This window comes from Heteronotia binoei, chromosome 15, assembly GCF_032191835.1.
Source record: "Heteronotia binoei isolate CCM8104 ecotype False Entrance Well chromosome 15, APGP_CSIRO_Hbin_v1, whole genome shotgun sequence".
NCBI lineage: Eukaryota > Metazoa > Chordata > Lepidosauria > Squamata > Gekkonidae > Heteronotia > Heteronotia binoei.
In genome coordinates, this window is record NC_083237.1 from 756,761 (window position 1) to 783,959 (window position 27,199).

Genomic DNA, 27,199 nt, shown 5'->3' on the forward strand with positions numbered 1-27,199 from the left:
GTGTGGGGGGGGGGGGTCACAACAGAGAATATACGTGTTCAGGCAGTTATTGATTTTGCCTATTTGAAGGGGAGCATCTGCAGAATGCCCCGCTCATGGTGGAGCACAGGGGGAGATGCAGACTCATGGATTGTGGGATCCAGGCCATGAAGGGCTCTTTATGTGATGGCCACTTCCCTGAATTGACCCTGGTAGCTGATGGGCAGCCAGTACAGTAAGAGGAGTGACTGTGAAATGATATCCATAGGAATACCTTGGAACCATTTCTTCTTTTTTTGCATGTGTTTGCACCTGGAAGTCATGTCTACCTATGGTGACTGACCCCTACTGGGGGCCTGGAGGATATTCAGAGAGGTGGCTGAATAAGCCTGTCTCCACCTCCCAACTGGGTATTTTAAGGGGAGTCTCCAATCCAAGTACTGACCACTGCCTGCTTAGCCTCTGAGATCTGACAAGATTGGGCTTGGCTGGTCTATCCAGGTCAGGACATCTTGGGGCCATTTCAGATCAGGAAAATGGCAAGAGACAGATACCTACTCCTTTCATGTTATGGTTAATTCAAGTTCGGGCCCCGCATGTCTTTTTTTTTTTTTTGGAGAGGGAGACAACACTAGGAGTTTCATTTCCACATATTGTCCAGTTTGGCCCATAATTTCATTGAATTGTGTTGCTATTATGACACATTCAGAAGCTCAAGGCTTGTTATCTTGGTAACCCCTACAACCCTCCTATAAAGTAGGCCTCTTTATTATACATTTTTACACATAGGAGGTGGGAGAAATGTCTTGCCTAAGGCTACCCAGTGCAGTTGCTGTGACTTTGCAGGGTTGCCAGCCTCCACATGGGGCCTGAAGATCTCCCACTTTTACAACTGATGTCCAGCTGGCAGAGATCAGCTCCCCTGGAGGAAATGGCTGCTTTGAAGGGTGGACTCTATGGCATTGGACCATGCTGAGGCCCCTGCCCTCCCCAAACCCCACCTTCTCCCAGATCCATCCTCAAAGTCTCCAGGTATTTTCCAACACAGACCTGGCACACCTAAAGCTAGATATGAATGAAGAACTTCTGGCCCCCCAGCCTTCTTTCCAAAATGGGTTGGTGGTTTTCCCATCATTATCACTGCGAAGACATTCATTTTGGAAAGAAAGATCTTTTATCACTTGGCTTACAACAGAGTTTATGTCTTTCCATGAGTCACTCTTGCCAGGAAATGTATGAATTCAGAACAACTTTTTAATAGCTCCACAAATACAAAATGATTCTAGATAAAGACTAGTTCCATTTCCACTTGATCATTCCAGATAAGGTGTGTGGTCCAAAAGAAATGAAGACACTGGTTAGACAGAAAGTGCTGAGTTATAGCTAAGACCAACCTAGAGCTGCCAACATCCTGGAGAAAAAAGATGCTAGAAATGCCCTGTCCCTCTAACAGAGGCTTAACAGGATGTGGTTTACCTGCATGTCATAACAAACTTTCCCTGCCCATTTCCACAGATTAAGCCTCTTTGAAAAGGACAGGACATTTTCCTCCAGGTCTGTTGGTAACCCTACCACCCTGTCTCTTTCAGCGGGAAGCAAAAGTTTCTTTTAAGGTGTTCTCTTTAACTCCGTGGTACTCATTCAGTAGTTCATGGAGAGCAACATCTACGATTGCCATCAACCAAAAGAGCCATATTTATTTCCATCCCTGGCAGGAGGACTGCACTTTAAGGAGGATTGCAGCTTACCTGTTCCACTGGTGGCTATTTCAAAGTGAGAACCAGCTATCAGCCACAAGCCCCATTAGGCAAAGTCTTTGGTCTACTTTCCTGAAACATGGGCCAGGTCCTACACTGGGGAACAGTACTCAGAAGAGCATGCCAAAGAGCCACATGTGGCTTCCAATCCACTGAGTGAAAAACACTGATCCAGCTGTAACGATATACAACCGGAATCTTTGTGGCAGGGTGCAGCGTTTAAAGAGCTCTTCTACACTATCCTTCAGAGCGCTCCCTAACCTGCAGTGCTGGTACAGTTTAGTGGCTCAGCCACAAACCACAAAGCTCCAGGTTCATATCTCACCTATAAAGGAATTTAGTGGGTGGTCTTATGCAGTGGTGGCATTCAAATAAATTAACAACAGTTTAGTTGTCTTTACCTCTTTTACTGTTCTTATTGCAGTATTTAATGCGTGAATTATTAAACTACCTTCCAGTATATCTTTTGGTATAGTTAAAATGGTCATTAGGACATAGAACCTGTTGTTAATTTATTTGAATCCCACCACTGGACAGAACACGAAAGGCTAGCTCCCCACCCCACAGCCTGCTCCGAGAACCAGGCCCACGGAGATCATTCCTCTCACATTGGAGAGCCCCCCCTCCCCCCGCGCAGAACTAAGGGCCATCCGGTGAATGGTTTGCAGCATTTATTTCGAAAAAGGTCAACCCCCCCCCCCCCCCATGGAAGCCCTTCGTGCAGCTGTCTCCTCTTCCAACTTGGCCCTGAGCCTGTGGCTGGGCAGCTTCCTTGCCCTCCAGGGTTCCTTGGAGCCTCAGCCGGACGCTGGTCTTCATCCTCACTGAGGACGGTGCGCGCTTGGCAGCCGTGACAATGCCCCCACCGGAGATGAATGGCTGCCATTGACCTGCAAACTGGGTTACTCAGAAGTAAAGGTAGAGGCGCCCCTTCCCCCCAAGCCCAGAGCGACCCGCCCGTGGTCAGAGGTGATGCCCAAGGCCTGGCCTCAAGAGCTGCAGCTACTGCCAAGACGGACAAAGGCCCCTTGGGCAAAAACAGTTCCACCCAGCTGCGCCGGACCCTGACCTCGCCTGCCACATCGGGTCCAGGAGAGGCACACTGACATGGGCAGGGGGGAGGGGCAGCCTTCTCCCCCGAGGACCCCTGTCCTGAATGGCTCCCTGCAGTCCAAGGTGCCAAGTGGCAGATTCCAAAGTCCACGGATTAGCTTGGTCTCTGCCTGGGTCCCGCTGGGGCAGTGCTGGTCTTCTCCAACAGAGCCTGGACAGTTGCAGCCAAGTGAAGCAGGCCCTCTTCTTCCAGTACGTGCTGTGTGGAGCAGAGCACCTCCTGGGGAGGGCAGGGGGCACGTGTTAGGGGAGCGCAGGCCTCCTGGCCTCTGGGAGGAGAGGGAGGCCTGGCCTTCCCTTCAGCTTCTTCAGGGGCTGCTGTGACAGAGCTGCCGAGGCCTCAACCCAGAGTGCTTTGGGGGGCATCTCTCGTCTTCCCTCCCCCTCTAGACATCCCACAACAGCTCCTTCTGGCCCCTTGCCCTTCTCTGGCCCCAGGGCAGCCGGATGGATGCCACAGGGACTCCCTGACTGCGGAACTGGGCCTCAGGGCTGGTTCTGCTAGAGCGGCATTTCACCTCCCCCTTGAAAGCCACCCTACAACGTAGGCAGCAGCATCACCCTTTGGAGAAGCAGCCTTTACCTCCAACAGAGTATCAGCCTAAGGGAGCAGCATGGCCTTCCTTGAGTGGCCCCTGGCTTTCATAGGAAGCAGGTTGGCTCTGTGTCACCCTCCTCTTGGCAGCGCCTGCTGCTGGCCCATGGCAAGGACCGCCCCGGCCCACTTACTCAAGAGGAAGTCCCCGAGTGTTTCAGACGGCTGACTCTCAGCAGCACCGGAGAGACCTCCCCTGAGCCGAGCAGGACCTGCTTCTGAGCAGCCCCACCAGGCAGAGGGAGGGAGGGAGGCAGGTGGCGCAGAGAAGAGCTGCCTTCCCAGGAGGGTGGGGTGGCAGAGGGTCCATAGGGGGCAGTCGGAGTAGCCCCCTTTCCCTCTCGCAAGTTGACACACACTGCTGGCTGCAGAGAGGTTCACAGAAGGCAGAGGCCATGGCTGCAAGAAGCCAAAGGGAAGCAAACACAGAGACCTCAGACAACATCAGCTGGGGGGGGGGGGGGGGAAGAGTCTTTCTTCACATTTCTCAATGTACAAAAGTAAAGCAAAACAAACGGAGGAACATTTCTTTAGAAGACCGCAACAGAAGCCAACACACACACACACACGCAAAGTGAATTTACAGCCAAAAAAAATGAAAGAAAAACTAGAGCCCTTTAGAAGAATTCCATCTCAACAGGTGGAACACAAGATAAATAGAAACCAACGTATTTACAATTCTGTACATGCTTAAAAACAAAGTTTTTACATTATCCCATAATCTTCTCTTCAAATATATATATATATATATAATATATATATATAAAATATATATAATTTAATATGTTTAAGGCAGCAAGGGGGAGATCAACGGGGTTCCAGAAGGAAGCAGCTTTCAGGGACTCAGTGGTGGAAAGAGACCCCCTCCCCTCCCCTCCCCCCCTGAGTTGCAGTTAAGGCAATTCTGTTCACGGGCTGCATCGTAAGGCATGACAGAAGAGGGGGCACGGGCTGGGCTGCCTACCCCGAGGGGCTGTCGTAGCCAGAAGAGAGGGAAAGACCTTCAGGTGAGGCTGAGCCCCCTCTCTAAATTGCACATTCAATCTATTGTGGCAACTTCACTGCGAGGGACTGCACCGTAGCCCAGCACCACTGGGCAGGCCAGGGCAGGCAGGACCAGGAGGAAGGGGGAACACGTTCAGAAGATGGCAGAAAGAGCAGGGCACAGATTTCTCCCCCCAGACGTGCCCTGGCTGTGGCCATTCCCACGAGCAGGGAAAAGCAGCCCCTGACCTGCCCACAAAAGAGATCTCCCTAAGCACAGGGGTGGGGGAGTGGCTTCCTGCCAGAGAGGGTTTTATTTGGTTTAGGATCCTGAGGCCACTGGGGCCTGGTACAACCTGAGCTAGAGCCCCCAACCTCGAGCAGCCAAAATTGGGGAGAGGGAGGCAGTCGAGGTGAGGACCAGGAAGGAAGGAAGCTCGGCTGCTGCAGGAAAGGGGAGGGGGGACCCAGTTCAGCACTGCCAATCAGGACAGTCCTCGCCTGAGATCTATGTGGGGGCCACACTCCCTCCCCCCAATGCCGCCCCCCCCCACTGCAGGCACTCCTGAATTAGTGCAACATGGCTGGCTGAAGTGCTCCCAACTCAAGGGCTGAGGGAGGCGGCTCTCTCAGGACAGAAAGATTCCAAGCATCTGACTTGACCAAACACCAGGGCGAGGTGGAAAAGGCACAGATAGGACTGACCACAGAGAGCCTCTGGAGCTGGCCTGGCTGGGGAGGGGGCACAGCCCATAAGTGCTTCAGATGCAGGATCGCTCTGACCCCTCCTGGCTGGCGAAGGAAGGGAGGCTTTGCATACTGAGGAGCAGCTGCCCCCCCCCCCAGACCCCTGGGAAGAAGAAAGAAAATCTGCCCGTCCCTCAACCCCCCCCCCCCCCGTCCTCTTCCTTGTTGAGGGGGAGGCTTGCTCCTGTGCAAATCTGCGCAAAAGCCCCACAGGAAGTTGCAGCAGCCACAGAGATGGGGAGGGGGGGAGGCACACGCTAGCCATGGAGGGGCCCCCCTCCCTTCTTTGGAACCCGCCCCCCCCCCCAGACCATACCACCCCCTCAGAAGCCACAAAGCTTGCAATAGCCCAGATACAGCAGCAACATGAGAGAGACGTAGAAGATGCCAAAGCCCAGCAGGTGCTCGGACAGGGGGGCGGTGGGGAAAGGAGCCGCCCCCCTCCCTGGAGCAAGGCCTGGCAACGCGAGGAGGAGGCGGAGCAAGCCGTGGGTGTTGCCGCGGACGATGTCGGAGGTGGAGCAGAGGGAGACCTGTGGCAGGTGGAGAGAACACAGGATGAGACAACACTGCAAGCACACACACACGTTAATAGAGCGACAACAGGATAGAATGAGTGGTGGTTGGGGGGGGGAGGCTGAAATCACTGCTAAGTGGAGGCTTCTCCTTGCCATTAGCAGGGCACACAATTCTCCGCCCCTCCACAAACCTCACCTCTGGGACCCCCAGCTGGCGGCAGGCCTGCAGGAAGCTCTCCACGTTCTTCCGACTCTTGATGGTGTTCAGCTTTGGCTGCCAAGAGGGAAAAGCAGAAGGAAGGTGGCATCGTCATCATCATCATCTTATTTGTATCCCGCCCTCCCCGCCGAAGCAGGCTCAGGGCGGCTAACAGCATTGAATCAATACATTAAGTACAGTAATATTCGAAACAATAACTAATTTAACAATTTAATTAAAATTAATAAAATTAACATCCTGGTGCTATTAAAACAGGTGGTAATTTTTTTTCCTTTTTCCTTCGCAGTCTCTCTCTTAATCGGTGCAGGCCCTCCTAAAAAGAATGGTCTTGCAGGCCCTGCGGAACTGCTCAAAGTCCCGCAGGGCCCGCTGGTTCCATAGGTGTGGCGCCACTACAGAGAAAGCCCGAGTGTGGGTACTCTGTAGTTTTACCTCTTTCGGCCCAGGTTCTTCCCTGCTGACCTCAGTGCTCTCTGGGGTTCGTATGGGGAAAGACGGTCCCTCAGGTAGGCAGGCCCTCGGCCATATAGGGCTTTAAAGGTGATCACCAGCACTTTGTAACGAATCCGGTATGTAACTGGCAGCCAGTGCAGTCCACGCAGCCCCGGCTGTATGTGCTCCCACTTTGGGAGCCCCAATAGCAGTCTAGCAGCCGCGTTCTGCACCAGCTGCAGCTTCCGGATTCGGCACAAAGGCAGCCCCATGTAGAGGGCATTACAGTAATCTAGTCTCGAGGTGACCGTTGCGTGGATCACTGTTGCTAGGTCCTGACGCTCTAGGAAGGGGGCCAACTGCTTTGCCCGCCTCAAATGGGCATCAGAGGCCCAGCAGCTCCAGCATCCCCCCAGCCCAGCACTTGGGGTCTCTTCTTCCCCCTCTGCAAGGTCTCTGAGCCACAGAAGAACATCAGAGAAGCCATCCTAGATCAGGCCAGTGGCCCCTCCAGTCCAACACTCTGTGACACACAGTGGCCAAAAACCCAGGTGCCATCAGGAGGGCCACCAGTGGGGCCAGGGGCCACATGGATGCATGAAGACACACTTGTTTTTGTCAGTCCCAAATCTACTGCCCGTCTATTTCACACAGAAGAGAACCCCCCTTCTATTGTCTGCCTGGGGGGAGGGCAGAATCAGAAGGCGGTCAGAGGCCTCCTGGGTCTCCAGCAGCAGCAGCAGCAATTGCCCCCTCCCCGGTAGGGTGGCCAGGATGGTTGTTTGCAGACGGCATTTCCAACGGGGCTTTCTTCGTCTTCTTCCCACCCAGACTGCGCTTTCGCATCCCCCAGAGGCTCACCACAGCAGGGGAGGGCACGTGGACAAAGGGCACAGCCCGCGGGCGCAGGTGGTTGAGCAGCTGGCAGAGAATCACTCCGTTGGCCAGCGCCTCGCCCAGGTCCTCAGCAAGAGTGATCTTCAGGTGGGACTCGATGGTCTGGAGAAAGAGAACCGGGAGAGCTGCAGGAGCCCAGCAGGAGACAAGCATGGGGATTGGGGCCCGCAGAATTTGGCATCCTCACAAGCAGGGGCTCTCACTTGTAAACGAAGGAAGCAAGTGGCCAGTCCTCAAGCCAGGCTGGGAAATGGGTACAGGGGGCCTGGCAAGATCTCAGCAGGGCGTGGGCTCAGGCCCACCGCGAGCAGCATAAGAGCAGCCTAAGAGCGGACAGACATTTGCACCACGCCAAATCCAGTTTCCCTGGGCTCAGAATCCCAATTTCAGGCATGCATGGCCTGAAATACAAAGAGCCTCCCTCCCTCCCCCGCTACACGTCTAGGGTGCCTGGGGGCAGCGGCTGCTGGGTCGGTCTGCGCCAGTGTCCAGCTCACCTTGCGCAGCTGAGCTCTCAGCTCTCTCTCGTCCAGCACCTGGGACCCGGCACGCAGCCTCAGCAGGTGGCTGGCCTCAGCAGGATACGGCTCAGGCCAGGACAGCCCTGGGAACAAAAAGTGGGGGGAGGGGGGTCTGAAGAAGAGGCACCCAGGACAAAGAGGCAAGAGGCAGAAGAGCTCCCCTCCCACTTCCAAGCAGCGGCAGAAGGAAGCCCTCCAGAGGCACAGGAGACAAGGACGTCTCCTGCAATTCTTCCAAGTTCAGGATAAATTCTCTTGGTAAGTTTCTGGCTCAGCAAAGGGATGCAGATTCACCTCTTGTCTGTGGGCAGACTCCAAGAGAAGTGTCTTCTCCAGGGCAACTGAGTCATTTGCCTGCCCCTCCCCCCAGCCTAGCAGCTTCTTTCAGCCCCAACCTGACAAGACCCCCCCCCCCTTTCTGAGGGAAGAGCTGGGGGCACGCGAGCGGCTTCCCCAGCAGGCTGCCCCTTTCAGTACAGGTCCTCAGCAAGGAGACTGGAGGAGAACAGATGTTATCCCAGTTTTGGGGGGAAAGGGGAGGAGGGATGGCCCAAGAGACTACAGGCCAGTCAGTCTGAACCCCGCCCCCCCATTCCAGAGAAGATACCGGAACAGAGTTTAAAGGGATCAATATGCAAACACCTAAAGGGCAACTCAGTGATCTGGGGAAGTCGGCACAAATTTGTCCCCAGCAGATTCTGCCAGACCAACCTCATTTCTGTCAAGAGTCACTCCATTTTGTTCCTCTTGTTATATGTATTCAATTGTACAATACTATGCTATGCTTGCTATGCCTTTGATATAACTGTTCCTTGCTGCTTATCTGAAGGGAGGATGGCATGTCTGGGAACTGGCTAGTTGCTAAGTGACCAAGGGCAAAGAGCTGGAGGAGATGCGAACCATGAACTGATAGTGGGCACCTGCGGTGATGAGAGCTTAGCAAAAACCCCACACAAAACCCCCACTTTTGCTTGGCATGCTTTGGCTTGAAATATAACGGTCAGGGCAAAGGCTTATAAGTTGGAGGGACCGACAGAGAGGTCAGTTCCGACAACCTGTGTGTATGCCCATGAAGCTGGAATAAAGATCTTGAACTCTACTTGTCTTTTCCTTGACTCTGGATCTGACATTTTCCTTCTTTGATCAAGAAACAAGCTTACTGGATCCAGGGAATGCTGCTGATGTTGTTTACCTGGATTTCAGTAAGGCTTTTGACAGGTTCCCCATGATGTTTTGATGGGTGAACTAGAGGACTGTGGACTGGACCTAGGATAGTGAGGTGGATGGGAACTGGCTGGAGAACCGCACCCAAAGAGTGGCTGTCAATGGCATTCCATCTGAATGGAGGGAGGTGTCCAGTGGGGGGCCACAGGACTTGGTTCTGGGCTAAGTACTTTTCAATATTTTTAGCAGCAAACACACAAGATAGAGATAGGAGTCAATGAGATCTGAACAAGCTGGAAAAGTGGGCGGAAGTGAACAAGATGCCATTTAACAAGGATGAGTTCCGAGTTCTACATCTGGGGAACAAAACTGAGGAACACGTATACCGGATGATGGGTGTGACGGAATTTATTTTGGGTTGGCCCTCTTTATGATCTTAAACATACTCCTTATGAAACTGGCTATAAGAGCTCTTTCTGAAAGTAGCCATGCACGAAGCTCTTCAAACACCTTAGAAGCCTCTATATTTCTCTCTGACTTTCGGCTGCAGTTATGAACGGGGCCACCAGAGTTCTAAGCTCTTCAGCACCTTAAGCATTCATATTGCTCTCAACAGCAATGGGATCACTCTCAACCATAAGCTGAGAATCTTGGTCAATGTGTGAAGGTTGAAGCTGCCTCTTCAGGCAGGAAGCCCATATTTGGAATGGCAGGAAGCAAGCCCCAGAAAGTAGGTGAAAGGTAGAGGGGAACTGGGCGCAATCTGGGCTCGGGTTGTTTTTGATTTGGCTGCCATTGTTTACAGTAAGGCACAGCTGTGACCCAGCAGATCTGAAGCCTTTATAAACCCTGCACTTTTGAGCAAAAGGAGCTGACCGGATGAGAGGCAGGGACCTCTTTGTCAGCCTAGCCCAGAAATTAACAATCCTTGTTAATTTCTGTTTGAGGCCTCAAACATTGCTAGAATGGGACTTTAGATTCTAAATGGGAAAATGTAGACTAATAGGTCGAAGTCCCTGTTGAGACTTAAAATTTTCGGTATGCTCTCTGCTTTATTGTAGAATTATGCTTTATGCTTGATTGGATTCCACCTGTGTAGCTGTCTTCTGTTTTGTTTTCTATCCATATATTTTAAGCCTATCTAAAGGAGAAACTGAGATGTACTAAGTTTATCTGTTTTGTTTTCTATCCATTTGAAGTCTTCTGTCTAAAGTCTTGGAGTCTAATAAATTGTTTGCTTTCCGAAACTCGGAGTCTAAGGAAGTTTATCTGTGAGGTCTTGAAACTTATTAGTGAGTATGTATCAGCCTTCTGATAACTGCAGGTTGTTTTGGTTCCTGCAGGTTTAGTGTTTGGTTTTCTGTTGTTGGGGGTACAACAGAAATCCCCCAACAATCTGGGATACACCTCTGGGTCGCAGTGTGTGTGAACATCTTGGGGGAAGGGTGGACCAGAAGTTAAATATGAGCAGCCAGTGTGATGCAGCGACAAAAAAGGCTAACACAATCTTGGGGTATATCAACAGAGGCATAACATCGAAATCTCAAGAGATCGTAATTCTGCTGTTCGCTGCATTGGTCAGGCCGCACCTGGAGTCTTGTGTGCAGTTCTGGAAGCCTCACTTCACAAAGGATGTGGACAGAGGAGAGCAATGAGAATGGAGATCACATTCACATACACTCCCAGCTGTTGGGATGGGCCTGACATGCTGTTTCTGTAACGTGTCATTTTATATATATTCTGTAACACGATATTCTATAGAACAAAGTTGAGAGTCCACTAGCATTTTTAAGGCCAACAAAGTTTTATTGAGGCTGTAAGCTTTCATGTGTCCCAATAAAACTTTGTTGGTCTTAAAAGTGTTACTGGACTCCAACTTTGTTCTACTGCTTCAGACCAACACACCTGCCCGCCTGGATCTATCTACATGATATTCTGTTGGCATCCTGATTCATGGAATTTGCTGATTATGCTTTGGAACGTTGAGTTCGCTCACTCTGGCTTGTAGCCTGGTAACAGCCACAACTATGTAATCACACTGAAATGTGCAGGTGGACTAAGGAGGAAACTGAAACAAGGAAGAGCTGGTACTTATCACCTTGCTTGGTGACCCATAAGGAGAACGTGGCCATTGACCTTGGTCCTCCCAATAGCTCTATGAGGTGCCATCTGTGGGAACTGCCCTGGGTCGGCATGACTTTTTGAGCACTTTTTTTACTATAGCTGTATGCGTCGTTCCTGCTTTTGTCATTCCTGGCTTTGGCTGTTCACAGCACAAGGCACGTGGCTCTGTATCTGAACTCAATAAACCTTTTACTCTTTGAATATGAGAACCGCTGAGTTGGGTCAGTAACTGGCAGAACCTTATGCCAGCCGGGGTGTGAGAAGAGAGATGTCTCCCCGCCAAATGCAGTGCTGAGGTTCAGGGGTGTCTGGCTCCCTCCTGTCAGCTCAAGGGGTGAAGGGCAGAGAGAAGCCCCAGGGCCAATGGGCAAAATGGCATCGCTCTCTCTAGGGCTCCCTTCCCCCGTGTCCCCTGGCACCCCACCCCCACCACACAAAAGAAGGGGGTGGTGAAATGCTATCAGCCTGGAGCAGGGAGGGGAAAGGCAAAAGGTGCAGAAAAGCAGCTGCTCCAGGAGCTCCTCTTCTGGTCCGCCCTCTGGGCAGGGGCAGAAGAAAGGAAAGGCATTTCCAGCTCTTCCTTCTCAAGTGCCTCGCAGCCCCTGCCTGCCCCCTCGTGAAGCGGCACCCTGAGCACCAAGGGGCCACAGGCCAGCAGGATGGGGCCTCTTCCTTGCTCAGCAGCACTTACCGGAGCCCCGCTGGATGCTGTTCCGGGATGAGGAGCGGAAGAGGAAGCTGCTGGGCTTCTGCGTGAGACCAGGCTCTCGGGAGGAAGGGGAGGCAGCCGTGGAGTTCTGCACCTGACACAGATCTGCAGCAGTTGTGGGGGGGGAGTGTGAGCAAAGGGCAGGGCGGCCCCTAAAGCCAGCTTCTGCCCTCCCCTGCTGCTCTCAGGCTCCTCTCCCCACAAGCCTCCTGCCCCAGAGTCTCATCACTCACTGACAGAGCCTCAGCTGCCCCTTTTGCTGTCCCCACCCTTGACGCCCTCCTCAAAAGGGTCCCGGATCCACACACCCCCCCCCAGCATGTTTGCACAGAGGCTCTGAGTGCAGAAGCCCACCCCCTCCTGCCAACTTGTCTCTCTGACTTACCTGCATGATAGACGGCTTGTCTGGGGGAACCAGACAGCTGCTCGCATCCCTGAAAGAGACCGGGGGAAATCAGTCCATTCCTCTGTGCCAGAAAAATGGGGTACTGGGGGGGAGGGCTGATTTGGAGAATGGCGCATGCCATGCAGCCAGAGGGCAGTGCAGGTCCCCAAGAGCACGTGCAAAGTCCTGCCCACGAGGGTCACGTGCTCCTCTCTCTCTCGCTCTCTTGCACAAACGGCCAAGCAGGACTCACATCCTACCTGGCTGCGATGCTTCAGCTGGGGGAGGCTGCTGCTGCCGCCGCTGCTGTTCTCAGCCAGGCCACTGTTGGGGAGGGGGGGAGAAACCATGATCAGGAACTAGCAGGAACCACCCAGGAGAGAATCCAGAAGACCAGAGCAGCCCTTCTGCACCATGCCAGCGGCCCACTGGGCCCAGCACCACGTCCCTTCCCGTGACCACAAGAGACACCCCCAAAGGCCTGCAAGCCAAGCCCAGAGGCCAAAGCTGTGCCCCTCCCAGCAGCCACTGCCCCTCCACGAGTCTGTCTAAGCCCCCTTTAGAGCAGCTCACTGCATCCCCGGCAGCAAATCCCCTCTTCCGGAGACAGACCAAGATGGGTCACCGTGTGAGTCTGTCAGCAGCAGCAAAGAACATAAGAGAAGCCAAGTTGGATCAGGCCAAAGGCCCCTCCAGTCCAACACTCTGTGCCACATAAGAGAAGCCATGTTGGATCAGGCCAGTGGCCCATCCAGTCCAACACTCTGTGTCACATAAGAACAGAAGAGAAGCCATGTTGGATCAGGCCAGTGGCCCATCCAGTCCAACACTCTGTGTCACATAAGAACATAAGAGAAGCTATGTTAGATCAGACCAGTGGCCCCTCCAGTCCAACACTCTGTGTCACATAAGAGAAGCCATGTTGGATCAGGCCAGTGGCCCATCCAGTCCAACACTCTGTGTCACATAAGAACAGAAGAGAAGCCATGTTGGATCAGGCCAATGGCCCATCCAGTCCAACACTCTATGTCACATAAGAAAATAAGAGAAGCCATGTTAGATCAGACCAGTGGCCCCTCCAGTCCAACACTCTGTGTCACATAAGAGAAGCCATGCTGGATCAGGCCAGTGGCCCATCCAGTCCAACACTCTGTGCCACATAAGAGAAGCCATGTTGGATCAGGCCAGTGGCCCATCCAGTCCAACACTCTGTGTCACATAAGAACATAAGAGAAGCCATGTTGGATCAGGCCAGTGGCCCATCCAGTCCAACACTCTGTGTCACATAAGAACATAAGAGAAGTCATGTTGGATCAGGCCAGTGGCCCATCCAGTCCAACACTCTGTGTCACATAAGAACATAAGAGAAGCCCTGTTGGATCAGGCCAATGGCCCATCCAGTCCAACACTCTGTGTCACATAAGAACATGAGAGAAGCCAAGTTGGATCAGGCCAAAGGCCCCTCCAGTCCAACACTCTATGTCACATAAGAAAATAAGAGAAGCCCTGTTGGATCAGGCCAATGGCCCATCCAGTCCAACACTCTGTGTCACATAAGAACATAAGAAAAGCCCTGTTGGATCAGGCCAATGGCCCATCCAGTCCAACACTCTGTGTCACATAAGAACATAAGAAAAGCCCTGTTGGATCAGGCCAATGGCCCCTCCAGTCCAACACTCCGTGTCACATAAGAACATAAGAGAAGCCCTGTTGGATCAGGCCAATGGCCCATCCAGTCCAACACTCTGTGTCACATAAGAACATAAGAGAAGCCCTGTTGGATCAGGCCAATGGCCCCTCCAGTCCAACACTCCGTGTCACATAAGAACATAAGAGAAGCCCTGTTGGATCAGGCCAATGGCCCATCCAGTCCAACACTCTGTGTCACATAAGAACAGAAGAGAAGCTACGTTGGATTAGGCCAATGGCCCATCCAGTCCAACACTCTGTGTCACATAAGAACATAACAGAAGCCCTGTTGGATCAGGCCAATGGCCCATCCAGTCCAACACTCTGTGTCACATAAGAACAGAAGAGAAGCTACGTTGGATTAGGCCAATGGCCCATCCAGTCCAACACTCTGTGTCACATAAGAACATAACAGAAGCCCTGTTGGATCAGGCTAATGGCCCATCCAGTCCAACACTCTGTGTCACAGAAGAACAGAAGAGAAGCCCTGTTGGATCAGGCCAATGGCCCATCCAGTCCAACACTCTGAGTCACATAAGAACATAAGAGAAGCCATGTTGGATCAGGCCAGTGGCCCATGCAGTCCAACACTCTGTGTCACAGAAGAAGCCAAGTTGGATCAGGCCAATGGCCCATCCAGTCCAACGATCTGTGTCACACAGTGGCCAAAAAAACCAAGTGCCATCAGGAGGTCCACCAGTGGGACTAGAAGCCCTTTCACTGTGCCCCCCCAAACACAAGAATACAGAGCATCACTGCCCCAGACAGAGAGTTCCAACGATAAGCTGTGGCTAATAGCCACTGATGGACCTCTGCTCCATATGCTTATCCAATCCCCTCTTGAAGCTGTCTATGCTCGTAGCCGCCGCCACCTCCTGTGGCAGTGAATTCCACATGTTAGTCACCCTTCCTTTTATCTGTTCTAACCCTACTGCTCAGCAATTTCGTTGAATGCCCACGAGTTCTCGTATTGTGAGAAAGGGAGAAAAGTAGTTCTTTTTCTACCTTCTCCATCCCATGCAGAATCTTGTAAACCTCTCTCATGTCACCCCGCAGTCGATGTTTCTCCAAGCTAAAGAGGCCCAAGCAGAGAAAAGTGACAGACACGGGCACTTATTGGCACATTTTAGCTGGCACTGCCAAGCTAAAGGCACATCACGAAATCATATTTTACATTCAGAATCACATAAGAATACGGGAGAGACCTAAATTAGGCATCTAGCATCTCTGTGTTAGAATTCATTGTTCATGTGTAGTTCCAGATGGATTACTGAAACCAGCTCCCTGATGTTAAGACAGCAGCCAGAGTTCCTGGCCTTGCTGCAGGAAGCGAGAAGAAGACAAAGGAATCTGGAATCTGCAAGCAATGTTACATTTGGAACTTGCAAGTCAAAGGATTCCCAGGCCCATGCGTACTTTAACAGAACTTTAGAATTCTGAAAAATGCAAGAAAGACATTTTCATATCAGCTCAAGTGACCCGAGAGTGACGGATCCAATCAGACAGGGACAGGTCATCAGCTCAGGCACCTGAAGGACCAATTATAACTGTTCTGTATAATTTTGGGTGATGCCATTTTAGGTATAAAATGACCTGCACTTCCTGTATTCCTCAGAGAACTGCTGGTTCTTAAGGATCTTTATCCTCAAGTTCCTCTCTTACTAATTAGTTAACAAATCCGTTCCCATCTTTTCCCACAGGACTCCAAGGGTGCTCTGAATTGGGCAGAGGGCATATTTGGCTCCCAGGTTGTGTGCAACAAAAATTGGTGGCCCATTTGGGGAAGAAGCCAGCAGGAGGTGCTGTGGATTGGGGGAGACTGACACACTGGTGCAAGAGGGACATCTCAGCTAGCTTCCAGCTACTCCAGGCACCTCTGCTCTAAGAGCAGCAGTCTCCTAACAATGGCTAAAAGGAACCAGGAGCCCTCTGGCAGAAGGGACCTGGGGCCAGTAAAAGTCAACCGACCAGGTCACCTTCTTGTGCACGGGCGTGTAAGTCCAAGGCCAGTTTCGTCAGGGTGAAAAGTGGGGCAGCACTATGCAAGGAGGTTGGGGGGGCAAGTCTGTGCCCCCAGGCAGGGGTGAGACCCGAGGGACCCCAGGAGAATAGGTCTGTGGAAGGTTGGGAACAGGGAGCGTTCTTGAATTTGTTTGTGTGCCTGTTGTTTGTTTAGCTCCATGAAGCATTGATCATGGCTGGGCGAATACCTCACTAGGAGGGACTCCTGTGCTGCAATGGGCAGGTCCTTTTTGCCTCGAATGGCAACTGTTGGCTGGGTCTCTCCTCAGGGGCATCTGTGAAGAGCCCAAACTCTCCCCCCCCCCTCCAAATCAGGCTAGAGCCCAAGGGGAGCAAAGCCTCGGATATACTTTCGAAAGGGGAGGCAGAAAACGACAGCCAGGTCGCCTCCCGGCTTGCTAGTGGCTTGCAGCTTGGAACAGAGATATAACGTCACAAGCGCTTGGCAACCTGGGTGTTGTAAATGACCTTCCACTGCCCCTCGTCTGCCTTTTGGCACTGTTTAAAGCAGGGGTGTCAGGCATGCAGTCTGGCCACTGTTGTGTTCTCCAAATTTGTTGACATAATGTGTACATCACTTTAACAGCATCATCTTTTAGGACTTTGAATAGCTCAACTGGGATACCATCATCTCCGCCTGCTTTGTTGTTAGTAATGCTTTCTAAGGCCCATTTGACTTCCCACTCCAGGATGTCTGGCTCAAGGTCAGTGATTTCGCTGTCATGGTTGTCAAGGACATTGAGATCCTTCTTGTATAATTCTTCTGTGTATTCTTGCCACCTCTTCCTGATCTCTTCTGCTTTTGTTAGATCCCTACCATTTTTGTCCTTTATCATGGCCATCTTTGCACAAAACGTTCCCTTGATTTCTCCAATTTTCTTGAAGAGATCTCTTGTCCTTCCCATTCTATTATTTTCCTCTATCGCTTTGCATTATTCTTTCAGGAAGGCCTCCTTATTTCTCCTGAAAATTCTCTGAAAATCTGCATTCAGTTGGGTGAATTTTTCCTTTTCACCTTTGCGTTTCGCTTTCCTTCTTTCCTTAGCTATTTGTAAAGCCTCATCAGACAGCCACTTTGCTTTCTTGCATTTCTTTTTCTTTGGGATGGTATTGATTGCTGCCTTCTGTACAATGTCATGAACCTTTGTCCCTAGTTCTTCCAGCACTCTATCAACTCAAGTTCCTTAAACCTATTCTTCACCTCCACTGTCTATTCATAAGGGATGTGATCAAGGTCAAACCTGAATGGTCTGATGGCTTCCCTAGTTTTCTTCAGTTTAAGCCTGAATTTTGCAATGAGTAGCTCATGATCTGAGCTGCAGTCAGCTCCAGGTCTTGTTTTTGCTGACTGTAGGGCGCTTCTTCATCTTCGACTGCAGAGTATATAATCAATCTGATTTCTGTGTTGCCCATCAGGTGATGTCCATGTGTAAAGTCGCCTTTTAGGTTGTTGGAAGAGGGTGTTTGCTATGACCAGTTTGTTCTCTTGACAAAACTCTACTAGTCTTTGCCCGGCTTCATTTTGTTCTCCAAGGCCAAACTTGTCAGTTGTTCCAGTTACCTTTTGACTTCCTACGCTGACATTCCAGTCCCCTATGATGAGGAGGACATCTTTTTTTGGTGTTAATTCTAGAAGGTGTTGTAGATCTTTACAGAACTGGTCCACTTCAGCCTCATCTGCATCAGTGGTTGGGGCATATACTTGGATTACTGTGATATTGAATGGTTTGCCTTGGATACGGACCGAGATCATTCTTTCATTTTTGAGATTGTATCCCATTACTGCCTTCCTCACTCTCTTGTTAACTATAAAGGCCACACCATTTCTTCTACGGGACTCTTGTCCACAGTAATAGATGTTGTGATCCTCTGAGTTAAATTCACCCATTCCCGTCCATTTTAGTTCACCAATTCCCAAGATGTCAATGTTCAGTCTTGCCATCTCTCGTTCGACTACATCCAGCTTACCTTGATTCATAGATCTTACATTCCACGTTCCAATGCAGTATTGTTCTTTGCAGCATCGGACTGTTCTTTCACCATCAGACACATCCACAACTGAGCATCCTTTCGGCTTTGGCCCAGCCACTTCACTCTTTCTGCGGTTACTTGAACTTGCCCTCCACTCTTCTTCCCCAGTAGCATACTGGGCACCTTCAGACCTGAGGGGCTCATCTTCCAGCGCCATATCTTTTAGCCTTTTGTTACTGTCCATGGGGTTTTCTTGGCAAGGATACTGGAGGGGTTTGCCATTTCCTTCTCCAGTGGATCACATTTTGTCTGGGTTCTCAGCTGTGGCCTGTCCATCTTGGGTGGCCCTGCATGGCATAGCCCACAGTCTCACTGAACTGCGCAAGCCGTCTCGCCACGTCAAGACAGCAATCCAGGAGAGATATCTCTACCTAATCTTAGATAGTTGCATACATTGTCCAGCCTGACATGGCCCGGCCCAACAAGGTTTCACTTATGTCCGATCTGGCCCTTATAATAAATGAGTTCGACACCCCTGGTTTAGAGTGACTGTATTCTCCTGAGAGTCAGGATAGCAGCCCTGCAGTTAGGAATGGGAAAACTTATACTGAAAATTAAAAAAAAAAAGGAATGGGAAAACTGAGGGAGTAAAAGGGCTGATAAGAGGCAGGTAGATTCAGCGGTTGGAGTGAGACACCAAGAAAGGTCCCCCTGAAACATGGTGGTTCTTGTTATTTGGAACTATAATGATAAACATCGGCAGGAAGAGGGAGCTCTGCAGAAATTGGAAACAAAGTGAAAACTGTGGGAGTTCTCTCTTGCTCTCTCTCTCTCTCTCTGCCTAGTTTTACACTCCTCTGGCAAGAACACTCCCTTTTCGATGGGGGGGGGGGCTTTCTTGAGTCACTGGTCACTTCTCCAGATACAGGTAGAATGTGATCTAAGGACAGAGGAATTCACGGTCTAGCTGTACCTGAAGAAGCGGCAGCAGTGACTCACCAAAGCTCCTCCCCTCCCCCCAATTCTGTCCGTCTTTAAGATGCTCCGGGACTCTTTCTCTTTTCTACTCCCTGCTGGCAAAGCTGAAAAGGGACCAAACAGAAAATGGCCCCTGAGTGGCTGTTTGGCACAGCTGCAACATTTGGACGGCTGGGAACGGCTCTTCCAAGACGGACGCTCAAGAGAGCCCTGTTGGGCCAGAGCTGCCGTCCATTGAGCCCAGCATCCTACCTCCGTTGAGCCCAGCATCCTACCCTTGTCTTTCCTGAAGCTGATAAGCAGTTGATTCAGGACAAACTAAAGGAAATACCACTTTACACTGGGGGGGGGGTGTTAAAATGTGGAAAGGTGGAGGCAGTCATGACTACTGGGTGCCCTCAAGTTCTCATGTTTTGGGACAAAAGGAAAAAGCCATCCACTCTCTCTACAATAAACCTCTATTGTGCCCCCCCTCCCAAGACAAACACCCTTCATTGTCTTTTCTCTAAATTAAAAAGTCTCAAATTCCTTAGCCTTTGCTTGTAAGGAAGATACTCTGACCGGGACCACACAGGGTTTCTTGTCATTTATCCAGTTCTGGATCCACAAGAGGACCCCATTCCTGCATTGTGCAGGGCGTGGGACTAGATGACCCTAGAGGTCCCCTCCAACTCTATGATTCTATAATTCTATAAACTGTGACCCCGTGACACTCAAGGCAGTGACCAGTTGCACAGACAGAAGACCACCTAACAACCCAGCAGTAAGACCCCAACTGCACAGCCAGGCCTGCTGAAACTCTGCACCCTTTTGGAGGAAGACCATTTCTCACCCCTTCCTGAACAGCAAGGAGTGAGGGGCCCTCCACCTTTCCCCATCCTTTCACACCCCTTCGCTCCCCAAGGGCTGCACTGCCTCCTTGGCCAGGCTGCAAGTCAGGAACTTCCTTTAGCGCTTAGCCTCTCCACCCCCCCCCCCACCTCAACCCCACTCCTCGTCTCCTCTTTCTGCCAGCCTTGGTCTGGCCTCCACTCACGTTTCTGTCACTCACTTAGGGCATGACAACCACTTCTGAAAGGAAGCTGCTGTGTCTTTGGTGGCTCCCTCAACTTTGCTCCTAGAGCCCCACAACCACCCTCTCCCTGGAGAGCCAGTTTGGTGTAGTGGTTAAGTGTGCGGACTCTTATCTGGGAGAACCGGGTTTGATTCCCCACTCCTCCACTTGCACCTGCTGGCATGGCCTTGGGTCAGCCACAGCTCTGGCAGAGGTTGTCCTTGAAAGGGCTGTTGCTGTGAGAGCCCTCTCAGCCTCACCCACCTCACAGGGTGTCTGTTGTGGGGGAGGAAGGGAAAGGAGATTGTGAGCCGCTCTGAGACTCTTCGGAATGGAGGGCGGGATAAATCCAATATCTTCATCTACCTCACAGGGTGTCTGTTGTGGGGGGGGGGGAAGGGAAAGGAGATTGTGAGCCGCTCTGAGACTCTTCGGAGTGGAGGGCGGGATAAATCCAATATCTTCATCTACCTCACAGGGTGTCTGTTGTGGGGGAGGAAGGGAAAGGAGATTGTGAGCCGCTCTGAGACTCTTCGGAGTGGAGGGCGGGATATAAATCCAATATCTTCTTCTTCCCTGGTTTGGTGCTCCCCTTCCTCATGGACCTTCGGGATTCTGAGCTAGGGGCCTTCCTTCCTGCTGGCTTCAGGGCATGGGAGCTCCCCACAGCCGCCACTCTCGGCCTCTGGATTTTGAACATCGGAGACAGAAGCCCTTCTGCCTGCGAGGGATTCCAAACTTACTGTTTTTTTAAAGCAGCGAAACGGAGTAATTCCTGGGGGGAGACAGTGGGAACAGGAGGGGGCAGATCTGTCTCTGCAAGACTGTGCGTTGCTCTGGGCTGCCCCTTCTCCCATCAAGCCACAGCTACCCCTCCCTAGAACAGGAGGGATGGCAGCAACCCCCACCTCACCGGAAGGGGGAGGGGGCTGAACAGATGGGAATGGTGAAGACTGTCCAACACTTTGCAGATTAGAAGTGCTATGTAAACAGGAAACAGCGGCAACAACCCTCTGTTTAAAACTCTGGGCCAGCAGGAGGAAAACAAGGACACTCAGGAGGCAGAAATGCGCCTTCCTTTTGCACCCAGAATGCCTGTCCCAAGGGGAAAGCAGGCCCAAGGACACCGAGGCCACTGGTGGGATCCGGCAGTGCTGGGCAGCCGCTGCTGGGCTAGCCCAATCTGGCCACATCCTGGAAGCTAAGCAGGACTGGCCCTGCTCATGCTGGGATGGGAAACGATCAAGGAAGTCCAGGGTTGCTACACAGAAGCAGGCAAGGGCAAAACACCCCCATTCGTCTCTTGCTTTGAAAACCCTGCAGGCAGCTGTGGCTTGAAGGAACTTTCCCTGCCAGAATCAGAGGGGCCAGAGACAGCCCCCCGCCCCCCCCACACACAGCAAGGCCCTTGGGAAGCTCTCGCTCGCTGGGCCTCCCCCCCCCAGAGAAGAGGCAAGCCCACCTGTCTTGCTTCTCTCGTCCCTGGCTCCACAAGGCTCGTGACGGCTGCAGCTGCTGCTGGCGCTCCCTCTCCTGCCACAACTGCAAGATCTCTGGACGGCGGCGCTCCTCTCCTGACGGCTCCAGCCGGGACGGGGCCATGCCCCCGGAGGCCCTGTGTGCACCCAAGGGAGCAACAGAAGCACCGGTCAGAAGCCACCACCAAGTGCAGGTACCAGAGAAGGCAGAAAGGACCCTGCAGGGCCAAGCAGGCAAGCTGAGGGGAAGGGCCCAGAGGAAGAGATCTCTCGGCCCCGGAGGCAGCCCCTGTTCGCAGAAGCAAGCACCATCAGCAAAGACGCCCACAGGAGGGCATCTCCACTCCAGCCCCGTGCTGTGGGGGGGGCCTGATGCCCAAGAGGAAGTGGGAGCATCAAAAAACAAGTGCCAGCATCAGGCAAGGGATTTGGGAAGCCCCTGGGCAGAGCTGCCCAAAGACAGGAGGAGACAGGACGGACGCACCCTCTTGCAGAGAAGTGACAGCTCGAGTGCCTCATGGATGTTTTGTTCAGCATCTTTATAAATGATTTGGATTAAGGAACAGAGGGGATGATACTAAATTGGGAGGGGTAGCAAATACAGAAGAAGACAGAGTCAGGATACAGAGACAGGCTGGAAAACTGGGCTGAAACAAATGAAATGAATTTTAATGGGGATAAATGTAAAGTTCTGCATTTGGGAAGGAAAAATCCAATGCATAATTAGAGGATGGGGGAGACTTGTCTTGCCAGTAGTTTGTGCAAAAAAGATCTAGGGGTCTTAGTGGACCATGTGCTGAACATGAGTCAGCAGTGTGATGTGGTATCTAAAAGGGCAAATGCGATTTTGGGCTGTATCAACGGAAGTATAGCATCCAGATCACGCAAAGAACACTATCAATTTACTCTGCTCTGGTTAGACCTCACCCAGAGTACCATGTTCAGTTTGGGGTACTACAATTTTAAAAGATTATTATAGACAAGCTGGAACATGTCCAGAGGAGGGTGACGAGGATGGGGAGGGGTCTGGAGAGGAAGGGTTGAAGGAGCTGGGGATGTTTAGCCTGGAGAGGAGGCGGCTGAGAGGTGATAGGATCACCATCTTCAAGTACTTTAAGGGCTGTCATCTAGAGGAGGGTGTGGAACTGTTTTCTGCGGCCCCAGGAGGTCGGACCAGAACCAACAGGGTTGAAATTAAATCAGAAGAGTTTTTGACTAAACATTAGGAAGAACTTCCTGACTGTTAGAGCGGTTCCTCAGTGGAACAGGCTTCCTCCTGGGGAGGTGGTGGGCTCTCCTTCCTTGGAGGTTTCTAAGCAGAGGCTGGATGGCCACCTGACAGCAAGGCTGATTCCGTGACTGAGGCAGATCATGAGAAGGAGGGCAGGAAGGGCTGCATCAGGGCTTAGTTCTTGCAGCTCTTTCTTCCAGGTTCAGGGAAATGCCATTTGTCACTCCGGGGTCAGGCAGCAATTTTTCTCCTGGCCAATTTGGCCAGGAATCCTGGAGGTGGGGTTTTTTGCCATCTTCTGGGCATAGGTCACTGGGGGGGAGCATGTATTTGTGAATTTCCTGCCTTGTGCAGTGGGTTGGATTAGATGACCCTGGAGGTCCCTTCCAACTCCATGCTTCTATGAGTCTATGACACCTTCCTGCTTCTTGGCTCAAGGGGGGGGCCACTCCTCAAAGGGACGGGCCGTGCCATAGTGACAGGGCCTCTGCTTAGCACACAGAAGGTCCCGGCTAAGAAGGACCAGACAAGAGGTGAAGAGAAAGACCCTGGAGCGTCTGAGTAGGCAGCAGAGACCCTGACAGCACACAGGTCTGGTTCAGCGCAAGGCAGCTTTGTGGGTTCCTCTACACCTTCCCCTCCCTTTGGCAACCTGCGGCAGTCAGTGCAAAAGACACTAGGGGGCACTGCGCACCTGCTGCTCAGACTCTGCTCTGCGGCGCCAGCCCTCTGAAGGCTGCTCTTCCCAGGCTTCTGCTGCTCCTAGGAGAGAAGATACAAGAGGCAGGTATAGCCTGACCCCTCTGCACCTAATGGATGCCTCCTGCCCGCCTCCAGGGCCCGTTCACGGACAGCCCCTCCCACCCCTGGGCCTTGGGGCGCAGCCACAGGGCTGAGATCAGTCCGGAGCCGCCAATACCTTCCAGCCCCTGTGCCCCGAGAGCCCCCTCGGAGGTGCCCACAAGACCTGCGGCCTCCACCCTCACCTCTTCCTCCTCCTCCCCGTTGATGCTGCTGTCAATATAGTCGATTTGCTCCAAATCATTGGCGTCAGCTGTGGAAAGGAAAGGATCAGCAGCTAGTTAGGTCTCAGCCCCAGGACACCTCTGCCAAGTCCTGCCCCGCCTGCTCACCTGCCCCGTTGCGCTTCTCCTTCAGCTGCCGGGGGTCCCGGGTGAGCTCCGCAATGCGGAAGGAGAGGTCTGAGAACTCGTCTGTCGACTGCCCGGGGGAGAAAAGAGGAAGAAAAAGGGCTCTGGCGACGACGCTTCCAGAAGACAGAAGCCGCCCCGGAGGCTGTGCTGTCTGAGCCACCTTCCCTCAGAAAGGGCAGAGCAGCCTGCACGACACAAGCCTGGCCAAAGCGTACCTCGTTTCCCGACCACCGCTTGCTTCCGCTGTCCACGCTGTTGAAGCCTGAGTCGAGGCCGCCGTACTGCCGCAGAGGGTAGAATTCCTCCAGGAGGCTGGGAGAAGGGAGCATAGCAGAGTTGGTCCCACCCCGGAGAGAGGGGGAGCCCCCCTTCCTGCCCCCCCCCCCACCTCCCTGCTCTTCCGGGTGACCCAGGCAAGGCCCTCACCTCGTGCCGAAGGCCGTGGGGCGGCTTCCTCGGGCAAACTCCTCCAGGTCCAGCCTGGCCTTGCTGCAGGCCTCGAGGTGGAGGTGCTTGAAGATGTGGACTTTGCCCTTTGCGCAGATCTGCAGGAGACGGACCTGAGTCACAGGCTGGCCGGCTCTCCCACAAAAGAAGGGGGACCAACTGGGCAGTGCCTTTCACTCCTCTTCTGGAAGACGAGGAGGAGACTGGAGAACGTGTCCCTCTGGGTCTCCCCCTGCCCCGAACCCCAGGCGACCATCTTCTCCCTTGGGCCCCTTGGAAGGGAAAGGCAACTGGCCCGCCCTCAAGCAGGCCGATCGACCTCCTTGGGAGCTTGCTCAGTTGCCACCGCCTGCCCCAGAGCCCAAATCCTCCCCAGGTAAACCTGCGTGCTCAAGCACCAGACTGTAAAGGAAGAGGGAGGGCAGGACTGGGGCACCACTGCCAGAGGGGTGAGCAGAGAAGCCCAGGCTCAGTTTGGCCTCCTCCACACACGGTCCTCAGGCCGGGCAAAGGGAACCCTTCTCCGCAAGCAGCCACACCCTTGAGGGAGCATCACAATGAGCAAAACAAAAGGAGGGGCTGGAGAGAGATTTTGGGGACACCATTCATGCCTCCCGGCCAGGAGGTCACCTGGGCATTCTCCCCCTTCCTACCTGCGCAGGTGGGGACTGCAAGGGGTTGTTTTCCAGGATGATGCACTGCAGGTACCGCAGGTGACGGTAGCAGACAGGAATGTGAGCCACACGGTTGTAGGAAAAGTCCAGCCGCACCAGTGGGAGCTCGGCCAGCTCTGCAGAGACAGGCAAGCAGAGAGAGCCGCCGGTCACCACCACCATGCAAGGAGGACCGGCGCCAGCTCACAGGACGGGGGCCTCCCCTAGTGAGGAGCAGCCACGGGCAAACTGGGACCGGAATCCCTTCAACCCACAGGAGCACTGACCTTCGGGCAGGCTGTCGATTTGGTTCCTCCGGATGCTGAGGTCCCGAAGAGACTCCAGGCCCCCCAGGCCGAGCGGCAGAGACTGCAGCTCATTGCTGCTGACGTCCTGGTCAGAGAAGCCACAGGTGAGCAGAACGCCCCCTGCCTGAGGCTGTTTTAATCTTTGGGTGTGGCAGGGAGGCTCCCCAGAGGGGGGAAGGGGAGCCTGCCGTTCTCCCAGGAGAGAGGAGCGTACCACGGCGGGGAGGGGGAAGCGGCACTGCTGAGGACTGGAGGCCAAAGGCTGCAGGAGACCAGGGGCCCCAGGACAGGACGGGCAGATGGCTCATGTACAAACGCCCCTTGGGAGAAGGGGAGAGCAGGCTGCCCTAAAGGGCCTCGAGACAATCTCCCAGGACCTGCAGCTGTGGCAACAGCACAGACCCACGAGATGCTCCCTCCCTTTATGGGTGGGCATTCGACTGGCGCTCCGCAGTCTGCACTGGCTGCCCACTGAGTACCGGATCCGCTTCAAGGTTTTGGTTCTAACGTTTAAAGCCTTATGCGGCCTGGCATCAACATACCTGCCGGACCATCTCCTTCCATACATGCCCAGGAAGTCATTGCCTTTGGCCTCCCAACACCTGTTGGCCATCCCCATCCCAAGAGACGCCCGTCTTGCCTCTACCAGGGCTAGGGCTTTTTCAGCCCTGGCCCCAACCTGGTGGAATCAGCTCCCTATTGAGATCCGGGCCCTGCCTGGCTTAGTAGCCTTCTGTAGGGCCTGTAAAACGGAGCTGTTCCGCCAGGCTTTTAGCGGAGGCTGCGGGCGTCTGTTCTTGATCTGGCTGCCCTCCCCTGTCGGCCCTGTCACCTGTGTTACAACATGGATTCTCATCTGCCATCTCTAGGAGATACCATGATGTGGGATGATACGGTCAACTTCTCTGAGTGCTGTTGAGTTGTCTGTTTTTAAAATGTTCTTATTGTATTTTATTGTTTTATCATATGTTGTACTCCGCCCTGAGCCCTGCGGGGAACGGGCAGAATAGAAATAGACTAAAACAAATAAATAAGCTGTGGAGTCTTGTGAGAAACAACTCTTTCTCTGAGCTGCTGGCATCAAAGCTCTGAGCTCCTGCTTCAATGAGTTCGCTCTGGGGCCGTCTTCTGTCCTGAGCTAAGACAAAAATGTGTGAGCCAGAGGCTAAAAACTGAGAGCTGGCTCACCCTAACTCAGCTTAGAAGGAACACTGCACCCAAGATCCAAACGCTTCAGCCAGGCCGAAGCAAAAGACTCCCCGCGGTCTCGCTTTCCCCACCCACCCCTTTCCCTTCCCTGGCTCACCAGCTGGCGGAGGTTGTGGAGAGCACCGATGTCATCAGGCAGGCTCACCAACTTGTTGTTGCTGGCGAGGAGGACCTTCAAGGGCAAGCGGCAGAGGCAGGCGGGCAGGGAGGTCAGCTGGTTCCGGCTGGGGTGGGGGAAGAGAGCAAGAGCTGACGGAGGAGGAGGAGGAGCCCCGTCTGTCTGTCTGTCTGTCTCAGGCAGGGGTGCCATCCCCTTCTCGCCCCCAGGAAGCAGAGCATGGCTCACCTGAGGTTCAGGTAGGTGAGGGCCTGGAGATTGGCTATGGCGGGAGGGATGCTGCGCAGGCAGTTGTGGTACAAGGTCAGCCCTTCCAAGGACATGAGGTGGCAGGCTGCTTCAGGCACCTCTGCAAAACGGTTTCGGGACAGATCTGCAGGGCAGGAGGGAGGGAGGGAGAGAGAAAAAGGCATGTGATCTCTTGCAGCAGCGCTTCGTCCCTCTTTCTGCAGAAGCCCCACAGGCAGGCTGCAGTCAGAGCTCAACAAACAGCACGGTACAGTGGCTAGAGACCACCCACTTAGAACTGGGGAGACGCAGGTTCAGGTTCCCACTCTGTCACGAAGAGACTTTGGGCCAGTCGCTCTCTCAAGGTGCAACCTCAACCAGATCGTCTTTGAGTTGTACGGACACTGCAATGTGGCATCCGTTTGGTGCTAAGCTCACAGGTGCACACTGGTGCTGCTGTTTTTGATCAGTGCTATTCAGGTGTGGATGAAATTACTGTATCATAGAATAGAAT

The 27,199-nt window shown here is 53.0% G+C and overlaps 1 protein-coding gene across 1 annotated transcript in view; it reads right to left on the bottom strand.

Annotated features, from left to right (window-relative positions):
* Window positions 1–5,498: 5,498 nt before the first annotated feature.
* Window positions 5,499–27,199, bottom strand: part of LRCH4 (leucine rich repeats and calponin homology domain containing 4) — a 59,273-nt gene continuing 37,572 nt past the window's right edge. Inside the window, exons 2-19 of the mRNA XM_060256311.1 lie at window positions 26,686–26,830; window positions 26,437–26,563; window positions 25,110–25,215; window positions 24,823–24,959; window positions 24,149–24,267; window positions 23,938–24,034; window positions 23,702–23,789; window positions 23,549–23,622; window positions 23,263–23,327; window positions 21,322–21,474; window positions 20,034–20,036; window positions 12,406–12,469; window positions 12,146–12,194; window positions 11,743–11,865; window positions 7,740–7,846; window positions 7,207–7,344; window positions 5,890–5,967; window positions 5,499–5,708 (exon numbers count right to left, since the gene is read on the bottom strand). Of these exons, the coding sequence (XP_060112294.1) occupies window positions 5,499–5,708; window positions 5,890–5,967; window positions 7,207–7,344; window positions 7,740–7,846; window positions 11,743–11,865; window positions 12,146–12,194; window positions 12,406–12,469; window positions 20,034–20,036; window positions 21,322–21,474; window positions 23,263–23,327; window positions 23,549–23,622; window positions 23,702–23,789; window positions 23,938–24,034; window positions 24,149–24,267; window positions 24,823–24,959; window positions 25,110–25,215; window positions 26,437–26,563; window positions 26,686–26,830 (1,883 nt within the window). The remainder of the gene's footprint in view (window positions 5,709–5,889; window positions 5,968–7,206; window positions 7,345–7,739; window positions 7,847–11,742; window positions 11,866–12,145; window positions 12,195–12,405; window positions 12,470–20,033; window positions 20,037–21,321; window positions 21,475–23,262; window positions 23,328–23,548; window positions 23,623–23,701; window positions 23,790–23,937; window positions 24,035–24,148; window positions 24,268–24,822; window positions 24,960–25,109; window positions 25,216–26,436; window positions 26,564–26,685; window positions 26,831–27,199) is intronic.